The following is a 14,429-nucleotide window of genomic DNA, read 5'->3' on the forward strand; positions in this document are numbered from 1 at the left end:
GCTTTGGATTGTCTAAATGCAGTTGGTGCACATTTCCCTCATAAAGACCTTCATGAATTGAAATCACCTCTGCAAAAAAATATCGTCACTGCCAGGCCGAAACCTCCTTTGTCCAAATTTGGTAAATTTTTATATATATATATATATATATTTTTTTTTAATTTACAAATATAATATACTATACAATACTATTGGTCAGTTCTCCCGTGGGTCTGTTATTTTTATGCAACCCCAATTCCAATGAAGTTGGGACGTTGTGTTAAAACATAAATAAAAACACAATACAATGATTTGCAAATTATGTTCAACCTATATTTAATTGAATACACTACAAATAAGATATTTAATGTTCAAACTGATCAACCTTATTCTTTTTGCAAATAATCATTAACTTAGAATTGTATGGCTGCAACACGTTCCAGAAAACTGGGACAGGGTCATGTTTACCACTGTGTTACATCACCTTTTCTTTTAACAAAGAAGCCTTGCCGCTTACATGCAGTGATTTCTCCAGATTCTCTGAACCTTTGGATGCTATTATGGACCGTAGATGACGAAATCCCTACAACATTCCTTGCATTTGTACGTTGAGGAACATCATCCTTAAACTGTTCGACTATGTTCTCACGCACTTGTTCACAAAGAGGTGAACCTCACCCAGTCTTTGCTTGTGAACGACTGAGCAATTCAGGGACGCTCCTTTTCTACCCAATCATGGCACCCACCTGTTCCCAGTGAGCCTGTTCACCTGTGGGACGTTCCAAACAGGTGTTTGATGAGCGTTCCTCAACTTTCTCCGTCTTTTTTGCCCCCTGTCCCAGCTTTGTTGGAACGTGTTGCAGCCATAACATTCTAAGTTAATGATTATTTGCTAAAAACAATACAGTTGGTCAGTTTGAACATTAAATATCTTGTCTTTGTAGTGTATTCGATTAAATATAGGTGGAACATGATTTGCAAATCATTGTATTCTGTTTTTATTTATGTTTAACAATGTCCCAACTTCACTGGAATTGGGGTTGTAAATTATTGACCAATCTACCAATGGAAATGGCTCAAAAAACATGCCGTTTTTTTCTAGTTTCCGGAAAAGTGATGGTTTTGGAGCTGAAAGGACTCCGCCCAACGGTAGCGATATGCTCTTTTCAAGTGATTATAGGACAGATACAGTAATTTGAATTTATTTTTTTCGGTATGGTTTTGAATGGGCTGTGTGCCTGAAATTAAATTCTTATGGTTATTCGCACAACCTATTTATCTTTAAAAAATAGGTATGTGTGATGAATTACATTTTGGATGACTTAAAAAAAAATTACAAATGCCCTATTTTTGTCATATCACTTGCACTTTTATTGACAGTTTGTTTTATTTCAAATTAGGGGTGTTAAAGTGTAACACGCTACACAGCCGTTTTATTTTGAAGTCCCCTCACTACCGATGCTTCACACTTCCTTCCGCATACAAAGTTGACGCGATCACGTGAGGCCCACTGCGAGACGAGCACAACCACGGAAAAGGGAGGAAGAGAAGAAGCGGGACGAAAGAAAACATGGCGATTAAACTGTACTACACCACTGTAACTGCCTCGCGGACGGTGAGTCGTTCAGCAGAATGTCGTCAAAGATGTTTTTTTTCCCCCCCTTTTCTGTTAAGTCGCGAGCCTCGTACGAGACACACCCAGCTTGGCTCGCTAGCTTCCTCCTGGCGGGCCCGCGGACGACAGCGTTAGGAGCAATGGCTTTTTTTTTTTTTTAGCCATTAAACGTACTCCAAAGAAAGAAGACCAACGATGTGTGTTGGACAACTGCATGCTTCGCGTCAAGTTAGTTGTTGGGTTTAAAACACTGACGAGAATTCGTTCGGGGGCGGTCGTTAGGCCACTTGGGTGACGGGTGGCGGTGAAAGAAGGGCAGACAGCGTGGAAACCCCCTCCCCTCCCCCCCCCCCAACTCCCCTGGACCCACCCCATCGCATAGGGGGGAAATAGTCACTTAAGAAAATAAAATACAATGTAAAAATATTTGCTTTGCATCTGATACTGCTTTTGCACTGCATTGGGGGACTAAAGATTCAAGGAATTTGTCTATTCATGCTTTTTTAAAATTTTATTATTTTATTTTGCAGCAAGGGTAAGGGTTTAGCAATTGTTAGGGTTTCAGTGGAAGGTGTCGCTTTCAAAGTTTGATTTTTAAAATCAGGTTTGTAGCCAGGGTTTTGGTTTCTATCCTGTGTTAGGGTTTTTAGTTTGGGTTTCAAATCATGGTTCCCAACCGCCCCCTGTTTTGTACGGTTAGGAACATTTCTTGACATAAAGAATTTGAAAATATATAGTCGCTAAATTCAAGTTCAAGAATAATTTTTAATTGGTGCTCTCGAGCTTGGGCAAGTTACACACATCCACACCCAACTTCCTGTGTGCCCCACCAACCCTTAAGACAAAAAAAAAAAAAAAAAAGTCATTTGATATAGCTGATATTTAGCAATAAGTAAATGCCACGTCCCCCCCATTGATAAAATGCAATTTTTGTGCGTTTAAACTGACTTTTTCTTGGCAGATCAAGTCCCAGCAGGCGGACGTGATGCGCATCTTGGACAGCAAAAGCATCCAGTACGAGCTGGTCGACATCTCTGTCGGCGGCGAGCTGCGCGACGAGATGCGCAGCAAAGTGGGGAACCCGGCGGCCGTCCCGCCGCAACTCTTCAACGAGGACCAGTACTGCGGGGTGAGGAACCGTCCGCTGCTGTTGTTGTTCACCTGCAACGTGAAAGTGTATTTTCCCCAAGGGAAATCGGGTGACGTGAATTAAGATCCAAATGTTTCAGTAGATCAATAACAGTTCAGAACATAGGCTCGAATTCTCTCGCGGCTGCTCGATTCCCATGTTCCTCCGCGTAACTGATAGCTTGCAGTATAAACTGTGCTTCGTAAGCGTGTCTCTTCATAGGTGCCATTTTCGGGGGTCCTTAGCCAAACCGATGTTGTTTTGCCCAATGCGCATACCGGCGCTATATACCTACTGGTGGCGTGCCTTTAGCGTCCTCGTTCACGCGCACCCTTCCCCCTTTAACGTCCGCCTTTCCTCGAAATAAGCAGCGTGTCGGCAGGAAATGCGCCCAGTCAGTCAAGCGGAGCTTTACAGATTTTGGAACTCGGTGCGCACACAAGGCGCGCCGCATTAAAGGCGTCCCCCCGTCCATTTTGGGGAAAATGTAAGACTTTTAAGTGCGCCTTATGGTCGTGGAAACATGGTATTTGCTAATAACAATAAAGTTTATTAGTTTGAAGATTAAATATCCTGTCTTTGTATTGGATTCAATTAAATGTAGGTTGGACATGATTTGCAAATCATTGTATTCTGTTTTTATTTATGTTTAACACAACGTCCCAACTTCATTGGAATTGGGGTTGTCGTGACTTTTAGGAGAGTGTCGATTATTTGCGAAGATTTGTTATTTGCAGTCAGGATCGGTTCCTATCTCATGCAACTGAACTGCCGGGGTCTACTTTAGTCGAGACCCTTATGGGTTAAACCATTACTGGTTGCTCATTGGTTAAGCAGTAACATTTAGGAATACACGACGAGACAAAATTACGACCCTCGTTCTCCTCTGTTGTAAGTGCGATGATAACTTAACTGATAATGCATTCAATGCGGCGTGGTTTTTGCAGTTTCACACTAATTATTCCTATTTTCCCCGTTGCAGGATTACGAAATGTTCTCCGAGGCGGTGGAGGCGGACACGGTGGACCAGTTCCTGAAACTAGCGTGAATCATACCCCTCCAGCTCCCATCACCCGTCAACCACACTGAAGCCCCCTTTGACTTTCATCAAATGCCATAATGAAGAATGCCAAATATCCTCAACATGCGTCTTGGTTTAAGCATAGGCGTCAACCAAGCTTGTCTTGAAATTAATCCACAAACCACCATCATCACTCAGTCTTAATGATGTGGTCTTGGTCCTCGAGCCTTTAACTTACCACATTCCCATGTTGCGCATGCAAGGTTAAATGATTTAAAAACAAAACTTTCTGGGACAATTGGCAGCCATTTTATGTCCTAGAGTGCCCATTTTGGGGAAACCCTGATCTCAATATTGGAAGTCTTAATAATATTACATTATTACAGAAGCTGTTAGTTCAGGAGGTTTTGTTGGTTTACACAGTTATTTTATTTTTATTTAAAAAAAAAAAAACAGATTTTGGCCATGTAAAAAAAATTCTACCATACACAGTGGAAGATCTTAAGTCCAAACAAAATGGCTTCCAAAATTACAGTAGAATGTAGACTGTCTGTCTGATGTTTGTTTCAGTAACTACTATTTCCTGTTCTATGGTCATCGTTACGCTTACTCCAAATTGTAGCACTTTTTTGGCGCGTACCACTTTGGAGTTTGCACTGACGTAGAAGTGAAGGCTGAATTTGAAGATGCACCCACCAAGTATTTGACGCATCTTCACTTGGTTTGTCCGTCAAGACGAGCCACAAATGTGAAAAACAAAATGCATTACTTTTGTCAGAACATTTCAGAATGTCACGAGCTCTTTGTAATTCCCTTCTTATTTCCACTTTAAATGTTGTACTGTTGACTGAAAATGACCAAAAATACACCACGTCTTGTGTTCAACCATGTAGCTGGTCCAGGGCTATGACCATTCTAAGACCTTATGCACTGAAACAGTAACACAGTGTGTTTCAATGGACCTCTCACCATATGGGGAAATATGAAGGCTTGTTTTGTATGTCCGTATGCTTGTGTTATGTTCCGATCACGTTCCATGTCTGAGCTCTTTGCTTTGTGTTTGGACCAATTCCCCTTGGCCAAAATGACAACAAGTAGAAGAAAATAGGGAATAAAATGCTGTTATCTTCCAAGAAGATTGTGATATGTGATGAATGGGTTGCAAAAATAAAAAATGGAGTTGAATCAAACTGTTTGGATTATTTCAATTTGTATGATTGTCCCAATTGTATTTAAGAATATAAAATATTAAAACGAAACATGCTTATTCATTTTAGGGGCATTTATTTGTGTGTTTTCTCAAATGTTTTAATATATTTTCAAGCCAAAGCAAATATTTAGCTATTGTGACCATAGTGCACTTAATTGTACAGAAAATGGATGGGTGGAAGGATGATCTTTATATATATATATATATATATATATATTGTATTACTCAAATTTTATTAATCAATTTATTATTGAAATAACATTTTTACATTAAAATACACATTTAAATCTGCACATACACACACATAACCTGTTTTCAACTTAAAGTATTTTTGAACAATTTTCTTCACTTTCAATTACAGTTTTGTGTATTTTTAAATATCTTTTTAATTTATTTTTATATTGATTATCCGATTCTCTGTATTCTTATATTTTTTTCAGTAAGATAAAAACTATATAATGCTAAGGTCTTTTTTTTTTTTTGGTATCTTAAATCATTTATCGATTTTAATTAAAATCTAAACAACTTTTGTATATTTGATATTTTATCTAATTTTATGCCGTCCAGTTTTTTTATGTTAAAAATATTTTGATATATATTTATAGATCCATCTTCTACCGCTTATCCGAGGTCGGGTCGCGGGGGGAGTAGCTTTAGCAGGGACTTCCCTCTCCCCAGCCACTTCGTCCAGTTCTTCCGGGGGGATTCCGAGGCGTTCCCAGGCCAGCCGAAAGACGTAGTCTCTCCGGCGCGTCCTGGGTCGTCCCCAGGGTCTCCTCCCGGTGGGACGTGCCCGAAACACCTCACCGGGGAGGCGTCCGAAACAGATGCCCCAGCCACCTCATCTGGCTCTTCTCAATGCGGAGGAGCAGCAGCTCTATTCTGAGCTTCTCACCCTATCTCTAAGGGAGAGTCCGGACATCCTGCGGAGGAAACTCATTTTCGGCCGCTTTGTATCCGGGATCTTGTTCTTTAGGGACATAGATCGACCGGTAAATTGAGAGCTACGCCTTTCCGCTTAGCTCCTTCTTTATTTATATATTTAAAATAAAATCCATATATATGTATAATTTATATATTGCTCCACACTATATATATATATATATATATATATATATATATATATATATACATTGTAGTGTATATTTTCCGTGATTATTTCCATCTGTCTCAATAATTAAAATGTACATAAACACATAAATGAGTTGTGCAATACATTATTAACTAGGTTGATTATAATGATTAAATATCAATTCCACATTTTTAAATAGAGTTAGCTATCGTAACTGCCTTCACATTGATACTTTTGGCATAAACAGGCTTCCATATGAGTTACGAGGGAATCGAGCAGAGACTTCTCATTGTTGGCGCCGACTCGTTTTGATATCGGCGCCTCCCAGCCGGGCGGTGCCAAGAAGCCTCCGCGATTGGCTGGCGACCACACACCAGCCAGGCGCCGGTGTGTGAGCCTAAATCAAGTAGTAGTGGCTTAATTGGGTGTGAAATGGCGCTGTCGCAAGGAACAAAAAAGAAAGTTTGCTATTACTACGACGGTAAATATCCCTGGCGTTTTTAAAGACATTTAACGGCGCTTTGGGCGAGCTGTGAATGCTTTGAAACATACGAGTGATACCGCTTAAAAGTGCGACGCCGGTCGGTCGGGCTAGCCGGCTTGGCAACCTACAGCTAACTAGCTCCGTGCTAAGCTAACATAGCTGCTAGTATGAACGCACACGTGATAATATTGTGTTGTCAAACTAAGACTAAACCACTTTATAATTTGAACGCGTTACAAACACCTATTTGGTATGTTGAATACTGTGAGTTTGGCAGTGGTCCCACTTTCGCCAGTGGATGCTAAAGAGCCTTGCTAACTATCCTGCCCGTCAATTAGAATTCAATCGTGAATTCGCCAAGTGTTAAGAATAATTATCATTTTTGTTTTGGTCCCAGGTGACGTGGGGAACTACTACTACGGCCAGGGCCACCCGATGAAGCCGCACAGGATCCGCATGACACACAACCTGCTCCTAAACTATGGCCTGTACAGGAAGATGGAGATCTACGTGAGGAGCGAATGCTCATAACAACCTAAATGTTTTTGGTTAAATGTACTTGGTATTGTACTGGTATATATATATTTTTTGGGTATCTCTAATTTTATTGAACCATTTTAAAATATGATGTTAAATCCATCAAAATTTACAAATAAGGAATTGTAAAGTTTTTGTTTTCATGAAAAATAAACAATTTAAAAATACTCGGGTAATTTATTAACAATAATTACTGTACTGGGCGCTCCAAAAATTACATTTTTGTATGTGTGTTTTATAAAAAAAAAAAGTCCATCTATTTACATTTAAAATGGTAAAAATAAGAGTTTATTATTTGACTCTCTTAATTTTGGCTCATACATACATGATGTGTCCAAAGAGGCCGCACAAAGCAAGCGGCGAGGAGATGACAAAGTACCACAGCGACGACTACATCAAGTTCCTCAGGTCCATCCGGCCGGACAACATGTCGGAATACAGCAAGCAGATGCAAAGATGTGAGTTTTTTTTTGTTTTTTTTTGTTTTTAAATCATATGTAAAATGTGCACATTTCAACTCACTCACTTGTATTTTCCTTACAGTCAATGTGGGAGAAGACTGTCCAGTGTTTGACGGCCTGTTCGAGTTCTGCCAGCTCTCCACAGGCGGCTCCGTGGGTGCGTTTGTCCAACCAAGCGGTCGTCCCATAATATTCTCGCCAGGACGCTTTTCATCCATGTATGTATTATGTTTTTCCAGCGGGCGCGGTGAAGCTTAACAAGCAACAGACCGACATCGCTGTCAACTGGGCTGGGGGGCTCCACCACGCCAAGAAGTCTGAGGCGTCTGGTTTCTGCTACGTCAACGACATCGTGCTCGCCATCCTTGAGCTGCTTAAGTAATATATACAATTTTTAAGAGTCTTTAAAATGATTTCTATGTAGATAATGTAATTTCCTAGCAGTGTTGACCACGTGTCCAATCCTGTCTCCTAAAATGTCCGCTGCTCTGTCGGTGTATACAGGTACCACCAGCGTGTGCTGTACATCGACATCGACATCCACCACGGCGACGGCGTGGAGGAGGCTTTCTACACCACCGACCGTGTCATGACCGTCTCCTTCCACAAGTACGGAGAGTACTTCCCGGGCACCGGAGACCTAAGGGTGAGTAGGATTGGCCCACCTTGGGCCCCTCCGGCGACAGTTCACAAAACAGTAACGCTCCTGATGCATTCACTTGTAGGACATCGGCGCCGGGAAAGGAAAGTACTACGCTGTCAACTATCCACTGAGAGATGGCATCGACGACGAGTCTTACGAGGCCATCTTCAAACCTGTAAGTGCTTTTATCAACTCTCTTTTATTGACTCTGTCAAGTCAATATATGCAGTATGAATAAGTGTGCTTGTGTGTTAGATCATGGCCAAAGTGATGGAGATGTACCAGCCAAGTGCAGTGGCCCTGCAGTGTGGTGCCGACTCCCTGTCAGGCGACAGACTGGGCTGCTTTAACCTCACCATCAAAGGTTAAAAACGGCGCTTCTGGCAAAGTAGAAGTGCTCACTAACACGTATTTAGAACGATTTGTGAATACTTGAGAATTGGACCTTTTGTGAACAAAGTCTTAGCTTTTGAGGTCAGCTCATGAAAAATGTGAGCAAAAACTTGTTGCATTTTTTTGTTTTGTTCGGTGTGTAAAAAGTATGTATATAAGTAGTAGATCATAGGAAAGTGTCTGCTCAGTACAATATGATCATTAAATTACAGTTCCTTAGGATGCTAATGCACTTATTTCCAGCAGAGACTATAAAGGGCCACTAGCTGACAGTATTGGTCTGCAGACACCTTCCTGGTCACTCCATTAGGTTCGAGTTTATACAGTGGTGACTGTCATGGAATACTTTTTTCCAGGTCATGCAAAGTGCGTGGAGTACATGAAGAGCTTCAACCTGCCGCTGCTGATGCTGGGCGGGGGCGGCTACACCATCCGCAACGTGGCGCGCTGCTGGACCTACGAGACGGCGGTGGCGCTGGACTGCTCCATCCCCAACGAGCTGCCCTACAACGACTACTTCGAGTACTTCGGGCCAGACTTCAAGCTGCACATCAGCCCTTCCAACATGACCAACCAGAACACCGACGAGTACCTGGAGAAGATCAAGCAGCGGCTTTTTGAGAACCTGCGCATGCTGCCCCATGCGCCGGGCGTCCAGATGCAGCCCATACCCGTGGACGCACCGCACCCCGACAGCGCTGATGAGGACGACGAGGACCCGGACAAACGCATTTCCAGTATGTCTGAAGGCGGACAACGTTTTAGCCCCGTTCCATGGAACAGCAACAGGGGGGGGGGGGGAATGTAGATGAGCAACTTATACTACCTCCAAAAACAGAAGATTGCTGAGACAAGCCATTCTGTTGGTGCTGAAAGGTTTAAAATAATAATGCCATGGCGTTTGCTTTGTTCTTAAGTCCGCGCACATGACAAGAGGATAGCGTGCGACGAGGAGTTCTCCGACTCGGAGGATGAGGCTGAGGGGCAAGGAGGCGGCCGGCGGAATGTGACTAATCACAAGAAGGCCAAGCGGGTGAAGAAAGAGGAGGAGCGTGACATGGACGAAAAGAAAGGTAATCAGTTTTTCTTTAATGGGGGAAATGTACACATCACTTTTTTTCCTGCTTTGTAGATGTGAATGATGATCTCAAGGAGGAAAAGATGGATACTTCAGCGTAAGATCATTTGACTCAATAACTTTGTGTTTACACAGCAATGTTTGATATGTTTAACTTTTTTTAGAGCAAAAGAAGTGAAGACTACTTGAAGACAGAAGTGCTTTGACTGCCGTGCTTATGGAGCACATACCCCGTTGCCAGTGTTAAGCCCCCACCCGCCCGATGCACCATGTAGACCAAAACAACCTCATCATTGTTTGTGCTCCATCCAAAATGAAGAAACCCATCCTTGCTCAAATTACCCTCATCAGTATTTTTTTAATACATATTAAGCGTCTATTTGTAATAATGACTGAATGCGTGTAATTATGATCTTCCTTGCTGTCGCTCCACTCTTAAGTTATTTTTAAAGCATCCTATATTTTGTTTCATTGTGCTTCAGTCTGAAGCCCCCACCCCCTTTTTATATATATATATATATATATATATATATATATATATATATATAAAAAAGCAAGTCAAGCTTATTTTGTGGTCGTGTACAAAGGTGATGTGATCTTGCTACCAGGACTTTTGACTTTGTAATAAAAAAATAATAATAAAACAGAGAAACTCACTGAGTTAATTTTGGACAAATCACACAGGCGCTATATGAAGTTGGAACTGTTTAGTTGAAGGTGGTAGAAATGCTGTGTTACGTGGGGGTGTCAAGTCTTATCATGGCAAAATGTTTAAAAAAAAAAAGACCTGCTTTGGATGCCCACTAGGCATGAGTCTCAAAACGCCTGCTGGCGTGCGTGTTTTTCACACCTCCAGCTCGAAGTCAAAGTAGTGCGGGTCAAAATAGTGAATCCTCACGTATCCGTCCTCTCCTCCGCTGCTGTAACTGGAACACGTGCCGCAAAATACATACATTAGCACAATAAAAAGCACATCAACTGGTGCTTGTGGACGGGTTTGCTTACCTCTTTCCGTCTGGGTGGAACGACACACAGTTGATGGGTCCGAAATGTCCCTTGACTCTGCCGAACTCCTCCTCATAGGCAGCGTGGAAGAACCTGAGAGTCACATGCATGTTTAATTAAAAGAATAACCAAGCATAGGGCTGGGAAATGTGGTCTGAAAATAAAATCTTTACAGAACTATAATTTCAGATTGTTAACCACCCCCCCATGACAACGTTAAATTAATCAAATGGGATAGCCAGTGTTTTTATAATTACTACATTGTCAATAGTACACTTTCTACAGCCAGCAGAGTGAGCTTCCACTTCTTGAAATCGAAATTTTATTCAAACATCTCTTTCAGAAATTAAGAATATTACATGAAATTGCTCTCCAAAAATTTATTAATAATGTAAGCTGGTAGCAAAAAACAAAACCCAAGACTTTCAAGTGCAGAGTCTAGAATGAAACATTTTACATAAATTGTATGATTCAATCCACTAAATAAGGAATGTTGGTGTCTCACCTGGCCTCGAACTTGCCAACCCTGGTGGAGGTGGTGGTCACCTCCATGGCCTCCTGACCGCCACCCATTACCACCTGTGTCGCACACGCATCTCAAAGTGAGTGTTGAAGACACACGCACACACACTGACCTGACTGCAGGGGCAACTTACGTGGTCCATGATGGGCGAGATGGAGGCCGAGTTGACGGGTCGCTCTGTCCTGAAGGTCTTGATGTGGTCCAGGGAGGCTGAGTCAAAGAGCTGAGGAGCGTCCAACGTGACAAATATTAAAATAACTAACAAAAGTGAGCATTATTGTTGGAAAGCTATAATAGTATGTATGCACAAGCAAATCTTTGACTAGCTATACCCACGCATGCGTGCCAAATTCTAAACAAGTGTTCTCATTTTGTATTTGTCCTGTTCACGCCACCTGTGTCCAAATGCCAGGTTTTGGTGATATATATATATATAATGAGATGATAAAGAAAACATTTAAAAACTTCTTCCACCATTGTGTGACTTATAACCTGTGCAACTCAATTGAAATTTTGAAAACAACACAAATGAGAAAATATTTTTTCTTTATCAGCGCAATGCATCATGGGATATATTTTACTAGTGACTACTTTTCAAGAAGCAATGTGGGCACTACATATTTGAACAGCTATACTTATTAGCAAACTCACTTCATAAACGATTTAAAGGATATGGAGTGATTTCGAACACAGCCCGAAATAATACAAAAAAAAAAAAAAAAAAAACTAAAATTAACCAAGAAAAGACTCGTAACAGGAATATGTGGTTACCTTGGCAGTGTTGTCCTTGGACGCAGTGATGACCATGGTGAGGTCCACCGACGACTGGATGTCGTTGATCTGCTTGCTGTGCTCCTTGATTGTTTTCAGGATGTCCCCTGACTGGCCGCCGACAACGACAACGGAACACCGCTCAATTCTGCATGTGTGCAAAGCACTAATGACAGGGTTGCTAATAAGACGGCCGGCCACCCACCTTGGCACCGAACTGGTTGATCTCGCCATTCTCATGCCCGGCAATGACAAACTCGCCCAGCGGGCCCCATACGGCGCTGGTGATCTTGTGGTCGTTGCACGGGACGGTCAGGTACGGCTGATTGTCGTCTGTGCAAAAATAAGGGGTTAGCTTTTTATTTTATTTTTTCACACTTACACCCCAGCTAAGAACCTCAACCCAGCTTTATTTATACAGTACTTTAAAATGACAAAAAAAAAAAGTAACATTTTGTACGACAGTGCATAAATAAAATGTTACTTAGAACTTTGCCTCAACAGTTAACAAATGCTTTATTATCAGATAATAGTGATTTATATTTCCATTATTTCAAGTGGGGAAATAAGTGGCTAGTCTTTTGTATGACAGCTAATAATGTTAAAAAAAAACATTTCCACATGGCCACAGGTTTGAACCTGCAACAGATCAATTTCCACAGGTTCTGTATAATAGTCAAATCTCAACTTAGTGATGATGTTACCAATTTGCTGTGGATCCCGCAGGTCAAAGAAGTTGAGGAAGCACTGGTAGCCCATCTGCTTGTCCGTGGAGAACATGATGATATTGCCGCTGAAGTCGAAGCCGCACGTTCTGACCGCAGAGTTGGTGTTGACCAAGGCCAACTGTTTACCTGTGAACGTATCACATTGAAGACAGGCTCAATAACCGGCCAGATTTTAAGCGTAATACAACAGCTGACTTACCCGTCTCGCAATCCCACAGCCGACAGCTGTTGTCGGCCGAACCTGTCAACACGTTCTTGGTGTCCCCTGAAGAAGGACGTGCTAAGGAAGCTGCTACCGGGTTGTGAGGTACACTTACAGAACAATACATTTGGAATTCTGTGGATACAATCGCAGTCGACACACCACACCGCTCCCGTGTGTCCATTGTAGGTGCCCAGACGCTCGCCGTTGACGGAGTACCACACATTTGTAACCTAAAACAAAAAATATATATACAGAAATATAGATCATCTTGAATAGCGAATGAGCAGGCAGGGGTTCACCGTATATGTATTTTGACTCAAAAATGGTAGTAAAACGGCTAATAGGAAAGCAGTAATTGGGGATTTTACAGGTTGCGAAGCACTTGTATGAACAACGGTGTCTAATTGCGTTTAACTGTGCAGTAGTGTTGCCAAATTCACCGTGTCCTTGGCCACGGAGAAGATGAGGTCTCCTTCTCTGTTGTACTTGAGCTGAGTGATGGACCTCTCGTGGCCCTGAAGCAGAATGGGTTTCTATGGAGAAGACAGGGACACGTAGCAGTGTATTAAAAATGGCGCTTTTGCTTACCAACTATTTGACGAACACTCACAAACCACGCTATAAAATATAGACTCGACGCAATTCTAAGCAGCGCTGCTTCTTCCTCCAGAGACAGCTAACGAGGCAGGCTCGAGACTACAGCAACGTACTGTATTTCAGTAAACAAACGGGGATACTATGAGCAAAGCACATCATATACGAACCATGTTTTCCAACCGACTGTTAATACTCGGGTCTAGAAAGGTCCGTATGCCCAAAGAGAGAGAGAGAGAAAATGAACACTCGTGTCTCTGTCGGCGAAGCCGGGGGGGAAACGGAAGTGATGCCATTACAGTGGCCAACAGCAGAAACATGCGAGTGCGCCCTCTAAGGTGTTGGAGTGTAAAGTAACTGGCCACGAAATAATATTTACTGTGTTTTTGTTTGTATTAATTGTGTTTCAATACATTTAATTCGTGTGTATTTATTTTAGATTGCTATTATTATTATTATCTAAAATAAACAAATAATCTACATTTTTAAATTTACAATTTAGAGTCTTTAAATTACGCACGTTTTTGGAATGTGGAAACCGGAGTGCCAGGAGAAAGCCCACGCAGGCACGGGGAGGACATGCAAACTCCACACAGGCGAGGCCGGATTTGTACTCCGGTCCTCAGAACTGTGAGGCAGATGTGATATTTTTTTAATTATAGCATTTTTTCATTTATTTGTACTAATTATTACCAAACATTATACGTTTTTAATGATAATTATATTAAATATAAAATGTATTATAGAAATAGTTTTAATACATAATTTTCATTTCGACATAAAACTAACAGTAATAAATAATAGTACATAGTAAAATGATTTCAAATATTTTATAAATTAAATATTTAATACATCACGTATTATTTATTAACTACATATAATTTTCAAAACTAAAATATTTTCATTTTGATATAATATATTTTTGATTAATCTAATACAAACATGTATTTACATTTTTTTTATTAATTATAAAACACATAC

The 14,429-nt window shown here is 41.3% G+C and overlaps 3 protein-coding genes across 5 annotated transcripts; 2 read left to right on the plus strand and 1 right to left on the minus strand.

The window, feature by feature from the left end:
- The first annotated feature begins 1,465 nt into the window (after positions 1-1,465).
- On the plus strand, positions 1,466-4,924 carry sh3bgrl3 (SH3 domain binding glutamate-rich protein like 3). The gene is made up of 3 exons (XM_061665580.1): positions 1,466-1,594; positions 2,556-2,723; positions 3,706-4,924. Exons 1-3 carry the CDS (start codon positions 1,550-1,552, stop codon positions 3,769-3,771), a joined length of 279 nt encoding a protein of 92 aa, XP_061521564.1. The 5' UTR covers positions 1,466-1,549; the 3' UTR covers positions 3,772-4,924.
- A 1,449-nt stretch (positions 4,925-6,373) lies between these two features.
- On the plus strand, positions 6,374-10,435 carry LOC133396080 (probable histone deacetylase 1-B). Of its 3 annotated transcripts, XM_061665530.1 has the most exons (12): positions 6,374-6,507; positions 6,908-7,020; positions 7,388-7,505; positions 7,591-7,665; positions 7,748-7,886; positions 8,013-8,154; positions 8,234-8,326; positions 8,407-8,515; positions 8,901-9,281; positions 9,462-9,617; positions 9,677-9,719; positions 9,787-10,435. In XM_061665530.1, the coding sequence occupies exons 1-12, from the start codon at positions 6,459-6,461 to the stop codon at positions 9,809-9,811; spliced, it is 1,443 nt and encodes a 480-aa protein (XP_061521514.1). In that variant the 5' UTR covers positions 6,374-6,458; the 3' UTR covers positions 9,812-10,435. The 3 variants fall into 3 exon arrangements, with proteins under 3 accessions (XP_061521514.1, XP_061521515.1, XP_061521516.1); XM_061665531.1 differs by lacking the exon at positions 9,677-9,719; XM_061665532.1 differs by lacking the exon at positions 6,374-6,507 and having other exon boundaries at positions 6,913-7,020; positions 7,390-7,505.
- On the minus strand, positions 9,619-13,717 carry eif3i (eukaryotic translation initiation factor 3, subunit I). The gene is made up of 11 exons (XM_061665554.1): positions 13,619-13,717; positions 13,295-13,387; positions 12,997-13,084; positions 12,849-12,914; positions 12,626-12,775; positions 12,127-12,254; positions 11,922-12,032; positions 11,284-11,373; positions 11,133-11,206; positions 10,628-10,720; positions 9,619-10,548 (listed from the first exon to the last, which is right to left on the minus strand). Exons 1-11 carry the CDS (start codon positions 13,619-13,621, stop codon positions 10,467-10,469), a joined length of 978 nt encoding a protein of 325 aa, XP_061521538.1. The 5' UTR covers positions 13,622-13,717; the 3' UTR covers positions 9,619-10,466.
- Between the last annotated feature and the right edge of the window lie 712 nt (positions 13,718-14,429).

This window comes from Phycodurus eques, chromosome 20 (genome assembly GCF_024500275.1).
Source record: "Phycodurus eques isolate BA_2022a chromosome 20, UOR_Pequ_1.1, whole genome shotgun sequence".
Taxonomy (NCBI): domain Eukaryota; kingdom Metazoa; phylum Chordata; class Actinopteri; order Syngnathiformes; family Syngnathidae; genus Phycodurus; species Phycodurus eques.

Excerpts from the sequence above, each read along its gene's own strand:
- sh3bgrl3 (XM_061665580.1), top strand. The coding sequence starts at position 1,550 with ATGGCGATTAAACTGTACTACACCACTGTAACTGCCTCGCGGACG. Across the intron at positions 1,595-2,555 it reads CTGTAACTGCCTCGCGGACG|ATCAAGTCCCAGCAGGCGGA; the intron begins GTGAGTCGTTCA and ends TTTTCTTGGCAG. Across the intron at positions 2,724-3,705 it reads ACGAGGACCAGTACTGCGGG|GATTACGAAATGTTCTCCGA; the intron begins GTGAGGAACCGT and ends TCCCCGTTGCAG.
- LOC133396080 (XM_061665530.1), top strand. The coding sequence starts at position 6,459 with ATGGCGCTGTCGCAAGGAACAAAAAAGAAAGTTTGCTATTACTACGAC. Across the intron at positions 7,887-8,012 it reads GCCATCCTTGAGCTGCTTAA|GTACCACCAGCGTGTGCTGT; the intron begins GTAATATATACA and ends CGGTGTATACAG. Across the intron at positions 8,155-8,233 it reads CGGGCACCGGAGACCTAAGG|GACATCGGCGCCGGGAAAGG; the intron begins GTGAGTAGGATT and ends ATTCACTTGTAG.
- eif3i (XM_061665554.1), bottom strand. Across the intron at positions 12,776-12,848 it reads GCTGTGGGATTGCGAGACGG|GTAAACAGTTGGCCTTGGTC; the intron begins GTAAGTCAGCTG and ends ATACGTTCACAG. Across the intron at positions 12,255-12,625 it reads GCGGGATCCACAGCAAATTG|ACGACAATCAGCCGTACCTG; the intron begins GTAACATCATCA and ends ATTTTTGCACAG.